The sequence below is a fragment of the Stegodyphus dumicola genome, chromosome X2, assembly GCF_044657685.1.
Source record: "Stegodyphus dumicola isolate Sdum_Otavi_A_Nest chromosome X2, ASM4465768v1".
NCBI classification, from domain to species: domain Eukaryota; kingdom Metazoa; phylum Arthropoda; class Arachnida; order Araneae; family Eresidae; genus Stegodyphus; species Stegodyphus dumicola.
The window spans coordinates 81,337,711-81,358,255 of record NC_140781.1 but is presented as its reverse complement, the minus strand read 5'-3'; the positions used below and the strand labels follow the sequence as shown (position 1 = coordinate 81,358,255).

The window sequence follows — 20,545 nt, the reverse complement described above, 5'->3', positions numbered from 1 at the left end:
TACCTTTTTACCATTTAATCACCTAGTAACCGTTGAGAAAGCATTGTTCTTCTTCTTAAAATAAGTCTATTACATCTTATCAAACGCGGAGTCCATCCTGTGCTCTCTTTAAGTTGTTGGCCTTTAATACCACGTTCCTACGTTTCATCCCTCGCTTTCATTTTCATCAATTCATGTAAGACAGCTATGCCATCACTTATTTTTATTCGATCCCTTAATTCAGTACTTCACAAGCACACCTGAGCCTACGGTTTAGAAAGCAGATGTCAGAGCACTGCCTGCCATGGCCCTTTATGGGCTGTTTCTGCTGCCGAGCACAAATTTCTGAAAAGTATATGATTTTTGGTCTCAAAATTTCGCCGTTTGGAATTTATTTTAATAATTGCATCTTCTTGTTTTCTCCAGTATCGAATCAAACTAGGTTCAGCACCAAATTATGTACTTGGAGGGTTGAAACCATTTATTTCAACGAATTTTAAAACTGATAATTTAAATTCTACAGTGTAGCTATGATTATCATGTTTCTGATAATTCGCATTAAACTGTGCTTTCTCTAAGTACAAATTTTTTATCTCAAGTAAAGCATTGTTACTTTTAACACGTTGCCATTTTTAATGAGTGGAAAGTGTAAGGCTCTGCGTGGCCTTTGCAGTTAGTTTGCGGGGTTTCATCTATTTTAGGTACATGAAAGCAACCAATATTTGAACGAATTAATTTTGAAATTTAGAAGAGCTCTCCGTTTGAACACCTTGAAGACAGGGAAAATTGCGCGAATATTAAAAACATTCGTAGAACTTTCTGCTAAACGCTAGGGAGGGGGAAAACACCAGTACATACATATACATTTTTCAAGAAAATTGAAAGTTCAAGGTTGGAAGTGATGTAACTGCCACCACTGGATGTACGGCAGAAACTAGTGTCAAATGGACAGCGAGAACGACAATACAGCAGCACCATTAGCATTTGGATGTGTCTGACAGCATTACATCATGTCAAAGGTACAGAAGCGAACAATTTGGCTATTGCTAGATGACTATGGGATCGGGAAATATACTTTTGACAGAACTGCAGGAGAGATGATTTGTTTTAAAAAATCTCATTTTTTGGAACTCCAGTAACAGGCAAGCACACATCTGGAGATGAACCAGGAAATGAACTAGTCTCCCGTTTCAGTTGGAACACAAAACGAGCTCCATTACGTTTATATATGATTCCATTTCGTTTGACAATCATATCTCTGTGATAGACTTTTTTTAATCTTTATGGTTCGTCGACGAAGCTCTTAGTCCGTACATATACGGCTCGATATTAGAATGACTATCTTAATCCTGCCAAGATATTGTTTTGACCAGCTAATTATTTCGATATTTCTTGATCATAATACGTGCTTATTCCACTCAGGGAAGGAATTAGTCTGCCATTTAAAGAGAAACTGACATGTGATTCCTCATGAGATCTTTCAGAAACTTCCCGATTAGAGCGATGTCAAACAACAATCAGTGTCATAAAGAAGTTCTTATTGATTTATTCGTTTTGCGCAGACCCTTTTCTCCAAAAAAAATTATTCCCATAAAATTGGAATAATTTTCTTTTCATACTTTTGTATTATATATACCATTTTCTTAACTCAGTTAAATGAATGCTTTTAGGAAGCCCAGAAATTTTCCCTTTTGTTTAAGTATTTAATCGAAATTTGTTTTCTTTAACGCTTTCGCAAATGCTAACCTTATTCTTATTTTCTCACTTTGGTGTAAATGAAAAGTTTCTCTCGCATTTTTACATTTTTATTTGTGCCGTAACTAACTAAAGTATTCTACGCATTTAGTACACCGTAAATAAAAATGCCGTTGGTTGATTTTATATTTAGACTTTTGCATCAATCAGTATCCTCAGCTATATTTTAACGTTTATTCTCGTTACAGTATTAAGTGAAAATTCACTGTAACGGAAATATTAATAGTCATTTTAAGCAAATCGATGAGCATTGCATATACATTCTTTATAAGAATTTCCATTACATATGCAATTCAAATCTCAACTGTTTAACATTTTCAGCGAATGTAATTGCATTTTATTTTATGAATTATTTGTATAACGCTTTCGAAAGAAGCAGACACCTGAGATAATTCTGGCCAGAACTTTGCCCCACGTCCGACAAATCTCTGTATTGTTACATTATCTCGATATAATGACGTTTTAAAATAATAAAGATAATTAGGTTACGTCTTATGTGGTATCTCGTGGTATGACATAACTGTCTAAGCACGATTCCGCTCCCCAGCATTTTACGTTTGACTAGACTTTCGGTCAGTCATATTTGACGTGTTGAAACGAATATCACAAAAACTTTGAGGGTGTTTAACTTTATAATGTGTCCAAGATGAGGGAGCAAAAATGAATTGTGAATGTATTATTTTATGTTAAGTTATACGTGCTGGTTTCAATGGTATATAGACCTCTCAAGCAAAGTGTACATGCAGAAACAAACAAGTATCGTGCTCAAAATATTTAGAATAATAAAATAATAATAAACAAAGAACATATACAGAATGCGCTGAAATCTGCATGAGTGAAATGAAGCAACATTTGGATAGAACAATTGTACGGTCCCATCTAGGAAATATAAAATCATTTGATTATTGAGACTTAGGTAAAGGGTGGCCCAGAAGTCACTTTACATTTTGAAAATTAAATAACTTTTTCTTAAATGACTGTAATTAATTCTTTTTTATTTTTTGCTTATTCACATGTCCATTCAAATGGAAATGAGCTTCATCTCCCATGATCAACTTGTGAATAAACTCATTGTCATTTCTTGCAGTTCTCTGAAACCTGACAGCATAATTTACTCGTTTCTGAAAGTCTGCTGGTTTTAAAGATTGCACTAATTGAACCTTGAAAACGCGTCACTAAGTTCCTTATTGCAGGCCTACTAGGGGGATGTCGAACATTAAAATGGCGCATATAACGATCTTTGCGTTGCAACAATTGACCGTCCATTTTCAAAGTAAAATTCAATTATCTTCATTCGTTGTTCTGTTGTAAACTTATCCATGCCAAAAATTTCCAGCGATTATATTTTTTAATTCTGAAAAGAGAAAAAGAAATATATTAATAGAAAAAAGTTATTTAATTTTCAAAATGTAAAGTGACTTCTGGGCCACTCTTTACAATGCTGGAAACTTCAAGTTTAAGACTCTAAAAAATGATTGGTGAATACTACAATCTTTACCCTTTTCGAAAAGAGAAGAAGAAAGGTTTGATGAAAACAGGAAATTGCGGAATGTCAAGCCAGGACTTTTTCTGAAGAAGTTTTTGCTTTTTTTTTTCTAACAAAAATGTAGCAATCTATAGTCATACAATTGTTTCATTGATACGAAAAAAATTTGTGTTTTACTATGATGAAAGCAAAGACTAACATTTTCAACAATTTATATTTAATAGGCTCATCAAATGTGAACAGTGCGTATTTACAAATGTGCACATACCACGATTCGTGCAAACAAGAGAGATATAAATCTAAGTTTTGTTATAACAATCCTCTACAACCTGAGTACTGGTTCAAAAATGCAAATAGTTATATACATGAAGTATACATGAAAAGTAACTGAATTAATTCTTTTCTGTAAATAGTAAACTTCTTCATTTGTGAAAAGAATTTCTGTCTTTTTTGTATTCAAGCCGTGAGCTTACTACTAAGAAAATTAATTACATATCTAGTGGTACAGGGTATTCATATACAGCATTTGTATATTTTAATGCTTCAAAGACACTTTTATATTTCAGAGTCCTCAAATTCAGATGAAGTCAATACGTCTTTCTAATGATATGTTACATTTTAAAGTATTAAGCATTTCCAACTCAAAGACAATAATGTGCGAGATATATATGCCAAACAAAACAAATACACGATCATAGTCTATCATATTCTTCTTTGTTCGTTATAATGCTTGATCAAAAAGTACTTTAAGCTTTTCTTCCCTATTATAAAATACTTCGATAATATTATTTATAATACATTGGAGGTAAATGCTGCCGTCATGAACTGCCTGTGGTTGATGCATTCAAAATGGTCTCTCATATAATCGTAGTTCCTGCCTGTGATGTCTGAGTAAGACCTCTTGGAGCGAGTTTTGTTGAATCATTGAAATTATCTTGTTTTAAATGCATTTTGAGGCATATTAAACCTCAATGCAAGTTTTCAGTCTCGAACCATAAGGGGTTTCATCATTTCATTCCATTAGTAGTCCTTTCAAGGAAGTTTGCTTAAATATCGTAGTTCATAGAGTGACTTTAGAATTTCAGCTACCTGCTCATAAATGTTGTCCACAAAGTCATTCCAACTAGACTCATTGATTGTCAGTAGACGGACGACATCAGCAAACCAGAACAGAGATCGTTTGGATACCACATTGCCAGTACTGTTAATAAAATGGAAATCCACAATGTTCTTTCGACACAGCAGCGAGGAGTTGGATTTGTTACTGAAACAAAGGTAAAAAAGACAAATTATTAGCAATAGGTTACGTTTGTGTGAGTGAGAAATTGCATTTCTATGCAGGAAATGCCGTGAATAAATCCTGTATTTAAATAAAGTATAACAATTATGTTGATTATATGCATATGTGGAGCATTATGTGAAACAAAATGAGATAGTGTTATGAGAAACCTAATAGTATCACATCAGCAAAATAGTGACCATAAAATTACGTTGATTAGGTCCAAATTAAAGGTTGTGGTTTCAAAGCAGACTCACAGACTCATTTTAAAGAACAATTAAAAACATAACTTTCAGGATTATTGCGATAAAGATTGCTATTCTGCTCAATGCATCTTGTATGTCTCAGATACTGAATAAACTAGTATTGTTAAAATTTTACTTTTGTTCTAATGATAATGTTGAAAATTTGTCATTATTTTCATAAATAATTATTTCGAATTTTTTTCTGATTTTCTTCCAATAAAGGCGTAAATGTCTAAAAATTACAAGTATTCAATAGTTTCAGAGTTTTGATAAAAGTTATCTAGTCTTCTTAGTTTTTTTACTCTGATTTTTATCGGACGAACGTTCGGACATGAGATGGATGCAGCGTTACACATTATCTACAGTAAAACAGAATTTCGATTCATGATCTTCGATTACCCGACATTTCATGAAATCTCAATTCCTCCACGAAACTTCCATCTTTTATATCGTTTAAAGAACTTAGCAAGCAGACAAAAGTGTGCAGAGAATTATTGGTATTTTAACATCAGAAAAATCTATCAATAAATTTGTTTCACATTGACTGATTCATCTGACAGCTATTTTTGTAAAATTTTATGTTAATTAACCAGTTATATTATTAGATTGCCTTCACTTTCACTTCTGCTTTCGTCAATTCTACCGGGATGCAAACTGCAAATTAGTTTATTGTATAGAAGCATCGAGGTTTTGAGTTCTAGAGATAGTCTTTGGAAGTTGGACGGTTTCTCTGCAACAGCTTTATGCTACTGATTTGAATTTCTTGATCAGCTTCAGCTTCACTAACCCTAATTGCTTTGTGAAAGTATTGAAGCCAGAGGCGAAAGCCTATTTAGTGGCGTGCAATTGTATTTAATATTTAAATCCGACTGGAACATTTGATCCATGTTTTACCGCAAGTAGTGGCTTTCAACTTTATGTTATTGGATACGCTGTGTAACCGATATACTGAAAAGTAAATAAAAAGGATATTTTAACCATTGATTTGAGTTTGCATTTACTGTGCTTTAAAAGAAAACCGGGCGATATGTCATCTGTTTGTCTTTACGGTTCTAGGAGTTAGTATTTAGAGTTGTAAGGAGCTGTACAGTTTGCTGCAACGAAAATTACAAATACCTTTGAAAGTAAACTTAAAGTCTTAAAAATCTTAAAACTTTACTTAAGTCTTAAAAGGGCAGGACAAGGGACAGTCCATGCAAAACGCTGCTTTTGAGTTGGGCATAGAAAAAGTAAATACAGATGATTGGAAATGAAAATAAAGCGAATTAAGGAAGTCCTAATCTACTCATTTTTAAATGTAAATTCTTCACCAGAGAAAAACAATGAAAAATGTGACAATGGAGGATTATTTCTGTAATTTATTCAACAAAGAGCGTAATATTTACTTATAATAGGCAAGAGGTAACGCTGCTTATCAGAAAGAGCTAAATTAAAGCTAAGCTGTTTTCACGGCATACGTCGGTTGATTGAATTGTTGAAAAAGTGTGATACGGATTGAACCTGCTTAATAGCTGACGACAGAAATTGTTTGTACTTTCAGAAGTAGTTATTAATTTGAGAGCAGAGCAGAGATTCATGGTTTCATTTCAAGATTTCATTGTACAGTAATTACGTCTGTCTTTTACTACACAAAACTTGTAATTATAACTGAGCTTTTTATTCAGCGGATCTTTTTAATACCCGATCTATATATATAATTCTTACAATTTATCTTACCAGAAACAGTATTTTCCGAAACATGAAAACCGGAATTCTGCTGATTTCCTCCAACAACTGTCACATCACTACTCAGACTAACTACTCGAGACAAAGTAGCAGTGCATTTCAGCCTTAATTCATCGCTTTTGAACATATTCTGCTGCACGCGGAATCGAAGTCCCAAAACTGTGGCTTTTAAATCTTCGGTATAGATGATCGGTGGATGTGGTGTAGTCTCATTAGCGGGAATCTATAAAGGTAATTAGACCAGTTAGCATGAGATAAAGTAAAGCTTTCTAAAAAAATCATAGTACTGTGAAAATTTAAGTAGCAGTCTAAAATATGAGTAACAAATTAAAAAATGTAATATTATGCAATATAAGTTTTGAAAAAATATAAGTAACATTCGCATAATCTGGTTTTTCTGAACGTAGAAATTTTTTTCGTAAATTTTAATTATGTATGATATTTCAAAACTGGTGTATGACTAAATATTTTTTTAGCAACTGGTGCTAGACACATGGTTTCAGTTTAAAATCAGATATAGTAGATTTTCAGACTATGACAACTTTGGCTACATGACATATTTTAAAAGAAGTGTAGGAAGTTTCAATTTTTACACGGATCTTATATAAAGAAAATGCCAATGAATAAGTTGTTTTTTTGTCATGTTAAAGACTATATTGGATGATGATGATGCATAACGGAGATGATGCATAATAGCTTAATCAGCCTTGAAAAACATTAGCAGAATTTTATGACTTAAGCCACTTTTACCAATGAAAAAGTATAGATTTTAGGGCTTACGTTGAATACAAAATTTCGAAATCTTTAGATTTCTGCAAACGATAATTTGAAATCAGTATTTCTGAATTACTGCTTCCAGATGTACAGAAACAATTTACGAATATGCTTTTGAAAATTCAGTTTGAGTAGCTGCCATTAAAATGTCTGTATACTCTCATGACGTACTTTAATGATATATTGGTCAATCTTGATCATATAATAATGTTAGCATTATTATTACTAGTTTTTATTAAATTAGCTGAGAAGAAAAGTTTTTTCACTGCAAATATTTCCTTACAAAACCTGCTGAAATTAAGGCTCATATATTTTCTCTTAAAACTGCAACGTGACCAAAATAACTAGACTGAAGACATCCATTACTTGATCCATTCCTTAACTAGGAAACGTGGAATTATTACGAACCATTTAATTGCGCAAGTAAGTTTGAAAACCTTGTATTAATAATAAAAAATAAAGCTAAGTATAAATAGAATGGCCAAAGATCCAAAAAGACTTCAAAACATTTAAAGAACTAAACCAATAGGAATACTGAAGTCAGATTTTCTCGAAAATACTAAATCGCGAAAGAAAGGGCAGGGTTATTTTGGAGGGGTTAAAATTTTAGTTCCAATTTTCGCCGATAAATTGAGCTGTGTCATATCGACTTCAATGATCACAATAAGAATGGTACTGAAAACGCTTTATTCATATGACAGGAACTCATTATCTATTAAAAAATAATCATTCAGAGTATTCGTTATCGGGAAAAAAAACTATTCAGGTACTCTATATACATTTAATCTGATTTCGATGTGATACACTATCATCTATTGACGAAACATTGAATAAACATTTACATCCTCTGCCAAAACATCCCCGTAGTCTGTACGATACTTATTTCTTCATTTTAATAAAATTTTGAGTTCTTTATGGGTTTTGAAAGAATCCTGTTTTCCCCATCTAGAGAAACAGAGCGCTTGTGTCAAACCTTTGGTAAGTTCCAGCTGGCCTTCGTTAGACGGAAAACAATTTTTTTTTCAAAGCGGAGGACACCATATAAAACTGATCATTGAAATTACAGTATGATAAAGGCCTGAAGAAACAACATCCAACAGGTCTGAAATTTTCATGATATGCACAACATAAGATATGCAAATAATTAGCAATATCACGCATGTGCGGTCTTGTTATTATTTGTTTACCTTTGCCGTTTATAAATTCCCTTCCCCTTTTCTCGTAGAAAATTTGATTTAGAGTCTCTAAAATTTGAATTTAACTGAATAATTTGATTAATAATTTGTCATTGAGAATAAAAAGCGAAAAATAAAAAAAATACTTAATAAAGGTTGTTAGAAAACAACTGTTTAATGAGAACTCTTAAAATTATCAATGAATTAAGGGATAAAAATAATTTATCACATTTTAATGGAACAAGAGATTAAATAATAATCATTTCAAACTTCATCTACAGTTTCATATCATGGATAATAATAAAAGAATGGGCACCTAATTAATAAAATCTAAAAATCGAATTGCATTGTCCACAGTAAAAGCCATGACCTTTATAATAAATTTTATCGTGAGCATTCCACGTTTTATTATTCGTAATAATATTATTATTATCTATATCTATATCTATATCTATATCTATCTATCTCTGTATATATTTTATATATATTTTATATATATAATCGAAACAGAAATTGAAAAGAAAGAATTAAGAAATTAATATATATACTATTTGCAGATGAATTTCGACAAGAGAATTATTTAATCGCTCGTATCAATTAAACTTGATAATTATTTTCTTCCTTTTAGTTCATTAATGATTTTAAACAAAAGCTTATTTTTTAAAACCTTGCTTCAGTATATTTTTTACCATTTTGATATGTGAAAATAAAAATTAAGTATTGCAAATGAAAGAAGTAAAAAGGATAAAATGAATGTATGAGGTTTCCAGCTATTGTTTTAAAATACTACTAACCTTTTTTCCTGTATTCAAGAAATAAATTTTAAATGAGATAATATTTTCTTAGCACATCGTGATAAGTATATTTAACTATAAAACTAAGGAAAAGTTAGAGATTTAATGATTAGTAGGTTTTTACAATTACCTTACATACAAATTTAGTACTATGTGTAATGTAAATGAATATTAATTTAATCCAATAATGAAATTTAAGTCCCTGATTCATGCAGTACTTAGATATATGCAGTATATGTTCAAAAAAGAAATTTCCACCGTCTCAATTCCCTAAGAAAGCGACAGAGTAGACGTCATCTTGAATGTGCAGATGCAATCTAAATTCATACAGAAAGTATCTATAAATTGTATTCCATACTTTTTTTTGAAATGGCTGGATATTAAATGGAAATGCCATTTAAGTATTCATCAGGATTAACCGAAACCCAGTTATTTATTCACCTCATTACCCAGAGCTTTGCCCACTGTGCACCGCAGGCGGCAACCGAAGTTGTACCTGAGAAGAGAGAAGCGAAGTATAACACACATTCAACTAAACTTTCGGGAGTATCGAGGTTACATCCTTGGCTTCTGAATAGCTATCAGCAGATTATTCAATTTTAAGGGTCCATTATTAAGAATCCTTTTGATGTATAAATACAACTCATGCTAATAGTCGAGCAGTTCATCGTACCAGTAATACGCTTTAAACTTCTTACTTAAAAATGTGCGTTTCCATTTAGGACAATGAATGTATTTCCTTTCATCCTGTAACTTGTAGATGAAACTTTTCGACATTCCTATCTCAACATGGAGGAAGGGAATCGAACTTGGAAATTGACTTCCTTCCTAATATAATACAGTAAGACCCCGCTTAACGCTGTTTCGTTTAGCGCTGTTTCGGTTTAGCGCTCTTTTATTTCAACCCGGGGATTCCACGAAATCGCTCGCAGCATACGGGGATTCCCCGAAATATTATGCAGCGATAGGTTTCAAATACATATCCGAAAGAGTGTACTTGTATTTCTTGTTTGGTGCGGTATTGTACAGACATATTTTGAAGGGGGTAAATGTGGAAGATGTCGAAGAAATAATTCAAGAAGCAGCGGCTAGTCTTTCTAATGATGAGCTCAAGGAATTAACTGAACAAGAAGAAAACAAAAATGTTGACAGCAGTGATTCAGAAGAAGAGCAAAAAGAACTTTCGATGGCGTTTGTAAAAAGGAGTTTGTCTACCATAACTGAAATAATGGATCAATTTATTGAAAATGATCCGAATTTTGACAGGAGCTCAAAAGTAAGGCGTGGTGTTAGAGATGCTCTATCTGTTTATGAAGAACTTTTAAGAGAACAACGCAAAAGAAAAAGGCAAACAACATTAGATGCTTTTGTCACAAAAAGGCAGATCACTGAAAACGCGGAAGGCTAACTAAATATGACTGATTTAAAATTTTATTTGTTTTTTCTAAGAATATTCGTTTTGTTATTTATATTTTGCAAGAAATAATAATGTGGTATTAATTTGGGCTTTAAGAAATAAATGTTTGGTTTTATTTTTATTAAAAAACATACTTTTTAAATTTAATACCTAACCAATTTCCTAGCCATCTTCCCCTAACCCCAATATTTACATGTAAAGATAGCCTCGTTTAGCGCTGTTTCGCATTACGCTCTACTTTGATGGAACGTATCCCCCGCGTTAAGCGGGGTCTTACTGTACTTATGAAAAGAAAAATGAGAAATTTCCTCAACAACAAATGTTTGAGAGTTTCAGATTAGTAAATTCTGGCTCAGATTAAGAAATGCATACTAAGTTAAGCTAAATAATGGATGAATGTGTAGGTATAAAGAAATTTTGTGATTTTCGAAGCTTTGCTAATAATAATAAAAAAAAAAAAAAACTTACAGCTTTGAACTTTCACTAAGGAAAATTTTTATATAAACTGAATACTGACGGTTAATTATCAACAAACTAAACAATTTAAAAACTATAGCATGTGTTGATATTTTAAGAATTTAAGACCTTAATATTAACAACATACAATGTGTTTACTTCGTCAGGTACATTTTAATTCTACACATTGTTTTAACAACATTCAACAGTTACATTATGGGCTCATAGACTTGAATTCCTTTTGTTCTTTTCTACTGCAGCGGTTACGTATGAAACATGTACTAGCTATTTATGTAGTATTTCTAAGCAGCTACAAAACTTTTATTGACTTTTAGTGTTTCATAATCGATAATAAAATCAGACAACAGTGCAGGAATATTTCGAACTGCATTTTAGAATTGTCTTTCTTATCTATGCATGAACAGGAATATATTCTTTGGAATATTGTCATCGTTTACATGTCAAAGAAACAGTTGCAGATGACATCTTGAAAAGAAATCGACAATTGATCGGTTTGACCAAATGCTCCAAATGTTTACTCCCTGTGGAGTAAGTTCCCTGCTCGATTCAGAAGCAATAGCCTCCAGGAGATGGCGATTCTAAGCTAAACCATTAATTCAATTATTAGAGAAAACAAAGACCAACCCCGTATTGAGAGACTTTAGAGCTCTTCAAAAATTAAAAAAGACCCCAAGGATTCGCTGCACGTGTTGACACTGCTTGGAACACAAACTGTGTATTCTGTTGACAGTAAAGGATAACTTCCTTTGCGAAGATTAAGATCTCCGAGAGTTATTTGGCAGGTCAGTATTAATCGCATAAAGCAACTGATTACCCCAGTCGCAGACACAAAAGCGTGAAATACATACTGCAACTAGAAAAACTAAAGATTTTTTTGAAAATTACTAGGCAGCCGCTATAAAATAAATTAAAGGAATTCCTATAGAAACTAAAAATCAGCGTTCATAAATTATAAACTTCCCTCTCATTTCCTTAGGTGTTAATTTCATAAGAAATTTAGATTTTAAACATTTAGATTGAGAAATTTACTCCTCTTTGTATTGATTTGAATAGAAAAATCATTGGATTTACAATGTTACAAGAGTTACAAGAGTTACAATGAATGCTTTTTCGAAACTTCATAAGGCTTTACTTTATTCTAACCAGTTATTTTTAGTTGAACTTTCTTGTTTCTCCTGATTTTAGTTTCCTGACGGAATGTAAATTTTTGTATGACGTAGATGTAAATTCTCAACGCGTTTCAGAAGCAGTATTAATCTGCGTTTCAAGAGTTCAAAAGAGCAGTAGCGGACTTAGTTCCGATGTTTATGCTGCGAGATTAAAATTAGCTCTCTACTTCGGTATTTGACACCTTTCAGTTTATACTGATATTCCTCGGCTTTGCTGTGTGCAGTCGATTTAGCGTTACTTTAAGCTAAGGAGCCAGTCATTAGAATTCTTAATTTACTAGTGATTTATTACATTCTTATTTTCCGTTACGTAGCCACAAGCGGTGGTGATTCGTGAGCACGAAGTTTGTGTATCTGTTTTAATTTAGATTTAATAAAAAGGTTATTTAAACCTTTCTTTTGCAGTATTTTGTTCTTTAAAGACATAGCGAGAATTCTTCCACATGGTGTTTAAGAGTGTATGCTCCCAATAAGTACACGCAAACTCTGTAACTTAACCTCTGTACAATAGTAATAGTTGAAATACCATAAGTAACAGCCATTCACTTAGATATAATCGGGGTAGTAATTAGATAAAAATTTGTATATTGGGACATTTCAAATCACATAAGATTAATAAACATTAGACAGAAGTGAATAACTGAAAAATGTCTAAGCGACATATGCAGTTATTAAGCGTAAATTTGTCAGCTTTTGCGGAAGTTTCATTATTCTGCAAACAATGCAATGATAAAATAAATTGGGAACTGCATCTGGTAGTCTGATCATCGCTCTATTTCAGGTGTGATCAAACTGCGGCTCTCTGGCCCCTTAAATGAGGCTTGCGTTGTTTCTGAAATACTGTATTTCATCGCGTAATTTTCCTCCTTTTTTAATAATTTTACCTTTCGAAACTCGAATGCGAATAATTAAATTTACGAAGGACTCACTTACAATAAGAACATATGAAATGAAATGTGGCCATGAGTAAATTACTGGTAACTATCACAATATTGCTTCTTTGAAAGAAACCTATATTCCAATATGAATAAATAGTAATATTAATATTACAATATCTAATAAGATACCTCCATTTCTATTTCATAATGTAACCTGAATTTCTTCCGCTCTTATTAGTGTCTCTGCTACTCCTTAGGCATTAAATCATCCATAGATAATGAGAAAAGGTGAATGTGCAGATGACTCAGCCGAATCGTAAGACTGAATGCCAATTCGTATTTGCTTCCCTATGACTGGTCGGCATAAATGTGACATAAGTTGCATGAAATTCCATAGTGAGAAAAGGAAAGTTAGAAGGTTCAGCGTGACCTTCGTAAGTAGTTTGAGGGATTTGTCTTTGTTAGTAAGATGAAAACAATAATTACGTAGATCAATCCATTTTAATATTTAGTGAAGCTTGTTTCCTGAACACAATGAAGAAGGCGAATTTCACGCGAATATTTTTAAAATTTTTATTTCTGTTTCAGACATTATGTTTCGACAAGCTTTTCTTAACAGTCAGTTATTTTATGTTTTGAATTATATGCTTAGTATCTTTTAAACAGTATCAGACTGTGATGAAGTTTCTGCAATTTTCTGTGACAAAACGGTTTTAGACCATTACTGTGGAAAAACTATCTTTAGAAGGGCTATCAGAGGAAAAAAAATAATTAATAATGTAAAAGACAAATAATAACAGACATACTGCATTTATCATGTACTTCATATATGTAGCGCTTGCTGATTATGTTGCGAGTATTCCGGTTGTAACTTATATTGGAAAAAAAAAAGAACTGATAATCCAGTTTGAATTTAATTAAAGAAATAAATGGTTAGAATTAGCTTTTATTTCCGCGTACTGATTCCAATTTCTTTAAAAGTCTTAAATGTTTTATCGTCATATTTGGCTAACGATATTTGGATTGGCTTATTCGGATTACGACAGACACACTGAGGTTGTCTGTCTAAAGTTGAAGGTGACTCTGTGGCGTATTTCTGGGGGAATTTGGCTCGTATTCATATTACATATGGTGAAAGATACTCAAACTCGCATGCAGCGAACCCATTCTCAGAGATTTGAATCCGAATCCTACTATCAGAGCTCAACGGTGTGACAAATCGGCCATCCGTGGGCCACGTATAGTTTGGGATTTTACAACTTAGGAAACAAAAGGAGCAGTAAAATAAAAATGTTACTAACTATAAAATGTTTATTGACATAAAATAATTACTGAATATGATATAGAAATATATATACTCTAGAAATAAATTAATGTAATGATTGTGTTTAATTAGTGTGATATTAGTTTCTTAATACCCCTTTAATACCATTGAGAAAAACGCTAAATTGCAGACCGCGTTTTTCAACAGCTGTAGGTAATTTCGTTTTGCTTCAACTAATGTTGGCAAGCAGGAGTAACACCGCAGTTGAATGTATAACCAATTAAATAGTTGGAAATGCTTAAGTCAGTTTCAGTTTTTAATTTTTATTAAATTAAAATACATCAAATATCTTATACTATTTTTTATTACATTGGAGTATATTATGTTTATCAACATATTAGCTTATTATTTTTGCTTTTACTATTATTTCTACTTTCGTCGGCTCCCACTAAAATGTAATTTAGTTAATACATACTAGAACAGAATTTTTGAAGCTTTTGAAAAGAGAGCTTTTGGCAGCGACCGCTGAGAGTCTAATAACTTCTAACATTACTTGTTAGCAGCGTTTGCTCACGTAAGTTGAAGAAAACGTACAGGAAAAATGTATTGTTTATTTAGTGAATTTTCGCATTGGAATATACTTAAGATTTAATTTAATTTTTTTTTTCTGATAACTCGTAAGTAGCGACGACCCTTGTATTATTACACGAGTTTGCAAGTTGTTAAGCTGAAGTCCAAATGAAAAGATTTGCTTTGAAGATTTTCCTCACTTGGTGCTACTTTAATGGAGTACTGGGATGAGACGATAAGTTGCCTGGCTGCCTACAGGGAGCCAGAATTTTGCATTTAAGGCAGATAGGTTCCATACAACATCTTGTTTAAAACTATGGCGCATCCACACTTATGCCAAAGATTAACTTTACGTGCAAGGAATTATAAAATTCTCTCAGAAACTGTGAACTAAAATTTTATGAATTTGTGTAGCATCATACATAACATCATATCCATAAATACAAAGAAAAAATAAGAGCACTACGTATGAACTAAAACTGTAGCATGAAACAATAAAAGTGATCGTAAAAATATGTTACAAGGAGAGTTAAAAAAGAATTCAGAAAAAAATTAAGACATGCATTTAATATAGAAACCACAACTTGTTTTCATGCTGGGAATAAATTTGTTATCCACAGTTTGGGGAATAAAGTTACACTTCTGTAGCAATGTGGCCTTCAGGGCATTTACATCTCTAGGAGAATGATGTCTGTATGAACTGCTTTTCCAAGTTAGTCCCCTGAGTTCTCTATCGGATTAAGTTTGAGAGATTTTTCTGGCCAGGGTAGTCGTTCAATGGCTTCATTTTTAAAGAATTCTTCAATAAGATTTGCTTGATGTGAACGAGTATTATCATCCATAAATAAAATGGTCAGATCTATACACACTTTCAAAAATAAAATCCTAAGATCTCGTTCCAACATCTCTGGCCAGTCACAAATCCGTTGTTGAAAATGCATAGGAGCGTAAGTCCATCGAACGTTAATTTTGCATATCACACACCTGCATTACCGAAGCGTTCACTGTCTCTAATGTTCGAAGGACGATTTCGGGTTCCTGACTCCCTCCAGATGTGAACAAATTTAGAATCAGATACTAAACTATACCTTGACTGATCAGTAATGTGAACATGGGACCACTGGTGTTCACTCCAGTTCATTGTGCCGATTAAAGTAATCCTTCTTTTGTTCCGAAGACAGTGAAGCACTTACACTTGGCTTTTAGGCATAAAGGACTTTCTCAGTAAGACTTCTGTATACAGTTTGCCATAATGCGATAGTTCTACTGGCGACTGCAAGTTATGATTTTAAAACTTCCGACTTCTCGTTACGACGGGTAATTATTGCAGATATCGATCTTGAGAAGTAGTTGTTATTCGTTTCCAATAGCGTAGGGACTACTTGTCTTGAAATATTCACTTATCTAAATGCCTCCACAATTGTCTGCTCTGTTTCTAAACGCTGATGATTAGCTTTTCCGTATTCTTCCAAATAGTATTTTGGAGCCATAACAAAACACTTTGGGTTGTTACAACAGTGACATCAAACTCTATATTGCAGAAATTCACACAGATATTCACTTTGAGCAAAGCTCTTTATTCGCCATCAGATGACATAACGCCTTGAATTCAGAAACCGTTTCACTCTTGGCTGGATAATGCTAATTAGGCTTGCCGTTCACATATTCCGGGCAAAAATGGATTCTATTGATTAGATATTTCATGGAATATCATTATTTTAGGTATGTAAAATAAATTTGGACGTCAGTGTACTATGCTTTTGTTTTCTTTTTAAAGACATAAATATATTCAGATTAAATTTCTTTACATAGTGGCTCTTATTAAACAATGAATGTGTTTAATTCAATAAAGAATATTGCTTTTTCGAAAAATGATACAGACTGCCCCTCCCTCTAGGCAAAGCAGTTTATCATATATTTTGAGGTAAACAGAAACAATGGTATTTCTACCTACAAGTACAAGTACAAGTGACGGGGGACGTGGGTACTGTGCCTCTACCATACTGGTTAACCAATACAGCACCACGTTTACTTTAACTAGAACAGCCCCAGATGTCAAGAAGGGGGTACACTGGCGCCTCGCCGATTTAGTATGCATCGATTATATTATAAATACAGGGTCTTATACGTCATTCAAGATACATATTACAAGATTTCCTAGGTGACCTTGATAGCAATTATAATTACCCGCACAAATTATAGTTACACATATTGTTACATTAAATAATACTTTGACAATATATGACTTGCTTAAAATATACCTTGAAGTACGTTTAAAATATGCATAGAAATATGAACACTGATACGCATGATATAACACTGATTTTATACATGATTATACACTGATTATGAACATTATGCAGTTCAGGATACATTAGCACATAGTAGAGAATACAGGACTCGTCGCAAAATGTTATGATCATAGTGATTTGTTTTGGATATATAAAATCACCTATAACTTGGATTACACTAACATTACACGTGCATAGATATGTAAAGAAATACTGATACAGGGATAAATAAATATGCATACATTAAATGCATGTTCGAGATGCATTATGCATTAAGTATATAGTACATTCAGACGTGACACTAATTGGGGTAATGAAATTAATTCATAAACATGATTGAGTAAACACGCATACTTAGAAACATATAATGAAGGTTATAATGTTTTGACTTGGATAAATAAGGTCACCTATATTAGATATACATACAGGGGTATACATTTGCATGAATAAGTGCGTACGCATACGTTCGATACACATTGAATATGCATTGCGCATTGAGTGTATTATATACAGCCTAGGTTAGTAACTTATTACCCACGTTGCGCATTGATACATGTTACACATATAATTATTATAAAGAGTTGACTTGGATATGCATAGTCATCTATTAGATACACATTACACATACTGGGGTAGATAAATAAATACATATACTATTATCGATATAAGGTACACATACATTGGGTATGCATTTAATATTTAATTGAAGATTTGACTTAAATAAATGAGGTCACCTACATTGGAAATGCATTACATATGCAGAGGTAGATAGATAAAAACATATATATGGATGAGTAATTACAAATACGTTATTAAATACACATACGCTTTTAGATACACATTCGGTATAGGTACACATTGTTATTAGATACACATTGAATTGCATTGCGTATTGAGTATGTTATATACGGCTTATTGAGTATATCATGTACACGGGATACTCATTACACATACAGGGGTATATAGGGAAAATATATATATATAATAAACATATACAGAGATAGTAAATACGCATGATGCTTATAATGAATTAACTTGGATAAATAAGTCTTCTACATTGGATACACAATACACATACAGAGGTAAATAAATAATACATATGGATAAGTAGATACGCATACGTTATGTTTATAATGAAGTGATCTAGGTATTATGAGGTCACCTCATTAAATACATATTACAGTTACAGAAATAAATTAAATATTACTGGGTTCCTGGTTCCACTAAATATATACATAGTTTCTACCTACAAGAAGATCTCTATAAATAAGCTTCTAACCTATCTCAGGCGATATTTATCATATTTAAAATTTCAAATATTATATTAGCTCTGATGACGAGTAAAAATTACATTGCTTACCCTATGATTACGATATGCTCGAGATGAGTTACAAACATAGTTTTAACAAGCACTTTCAAATATCCCAATACAGCTTATAAGTCCAACTTGTCATTATAATCCCAAGTATACATACCACCTTCTTAAAAAACTGATGACATATGAATGTTTATTTGTTTTACCACTTTTTTTTTAAACGAGATTAACTTTTTTAGAAGTTTTAAGAAGGCACACACTTGGAGAAATAAGTAAAAAGGAAGAAAGAGAAGTAAAAAAAAATTCTGAAAGAGCCAGTCACATCAAACGAGATTCAATAAGAAATGTAGTCTTGAGTAACTAGTTGCGTCAACAATCAACTGCGAACAAAGGAAATTACGAACTAAAACGCAAAAGAAGAAAGAAAATCCATGAGATTTATTTTTCAATATAAACTTAATGTTTCTCGAATTAAACATCGAATTTAAAAACAAATTTTGAATGCAAAGGCTGACTTTCGCTCTTTGAAATTGTTTCGAATAATCGCTCTTCTGAGATAGTTTTTCAATTAATTGCAACAAACTGACATGTAGCTCGAGCTCTTTTTTCTTTTTCTCTCTTTTGTTTTTTAACAAAAATATTACCTCGCTTAACTTAAACGTGCAAACTTTTACTCTAACTAAAGTCTTTACTTTTTTTTTTTGCATAATCTACAGATCTACAATTTGCATATCTCAAATCATATTTGCAATTTCTCAAAAATGTTTTGCATTACAACTTGCAAAAATCATGTATATTATCTAAAAGTAGATAATTTTTTATATTAATTAAAAAAATAGAGTTTCTTTTAGACTCAGAAGTTTCTGAGATCTATATATTCAAGTATTGAAAACTGGCGGTGGTTTCATATTTAGCTCAAAATTAGAATTACCTCAAACACTTGAGAGTTATCTGCCTAATAGGAGAGATGCCTTCGTGAAGCATTTTTAAAAAATTTCTTTACATTACACATGGGAAAAACAACACTAATTTCCACACAGCCAACTCCATTTGCAGAAATTTAACCTCGGATCGAAATACGATCGGGCCGAATTCTTCAGCGATTCATTGTTAAGCTGTTGGTGCACTAGCCATAAAAACGCAAAACTATAATGATACCGAATCTGGAGCTTGGGTTTATTTAAGTTTTTATATTTTTTATTAGCATTTATTTTTCGTTCTGTTTCATTTATCAGGAAAATCTTAATGTACTGAATTCTATTCTAGCTGCGAATTCTTAAAATATTTTAATTTAAAAAATAAGGTGAAATTTGTCTTTTTCTTCTTTCTTTTTGTTTTCATAGTTATAGAGGTGTTAATAAATTTTATATTATGATACTTCGAAACGTCCATTCATTAAATTTATAAACGTAAATATTTCCTGAATTTTAGTTTTCGCTTTTCGTCTGCATTTTAACTTTCAAATGATTTAAATATCTATTCTAAAATTATCAAGTGTTTATAGCTTATCTCCCTCTCTCTCTCTCTCTCTCAGTTTTTGGCCAGGTGGTCCTTCTATTCCTTTTTTGAAGATTAAATCCTAGAAGGTCTAGTTTTAATAGTTAGTAAAATTAATAAAACAGAAGCTACCGGGTCTGCACAAAACTTGTAAGATTTGTTCTTTCCAAAATTATATGAAAACTAAAATATTTAACTTTTTATATATGGCAGAAATTAATACAAACAGGAACAAAGCTTGATATAAACACTTTTATTTATTTATCAACACTTATTTTTATATACAACAGAATTCCAAATATACGGGCTAACTAAGATCAAATCCCTTGCGGAAACTGCGGGTTCATTTATTTATTTTTGTTTACCGTGTTTCGTTTAAACAGTTAAAAAACCCGTCCTACTCAATATAGTGGTTAGTGATGGTAGCAGCAGTATCTTTTGGCCCCGACTTGAAT

The 20,545-nt window shown here is 32.2% G+C and overlaps 1 protein-coding gene across 2 annotated transcripts in view; it reads right to left on the bottom strand.

Moving 5' to 3' along the window:
• Positions 1 to 3,408: 3,408 nt before the first annotated feature.
• Positions 3,409 to 20,545, bottom strand: part of LOC118203550 (uncharacterized) — a 390,320-nt gene continuing 373,183 nt past the window's right edge. For both annotated transcript variants that reach the window (XM_085808993.1, XM_085808994.1), the window contains exons 7-8: positions 6,461 to 6,692; positions 3,409 to 4,484 (exon numbers count right to left, since the gene is read on the bottom strand). In XM_085808993.1, coding sequence (XP_085665119.1) covers positions 4,360 to 4,484; positions 6,461 to 6,692 — 357 coding nt within the window. In that variant the 3' untranslated portion in view covers positions 3,409 to 4,359. The remainder of the gene's footprint in view (positions 4,485 to 6,460; positions 6,693 to 20,545) is intronic.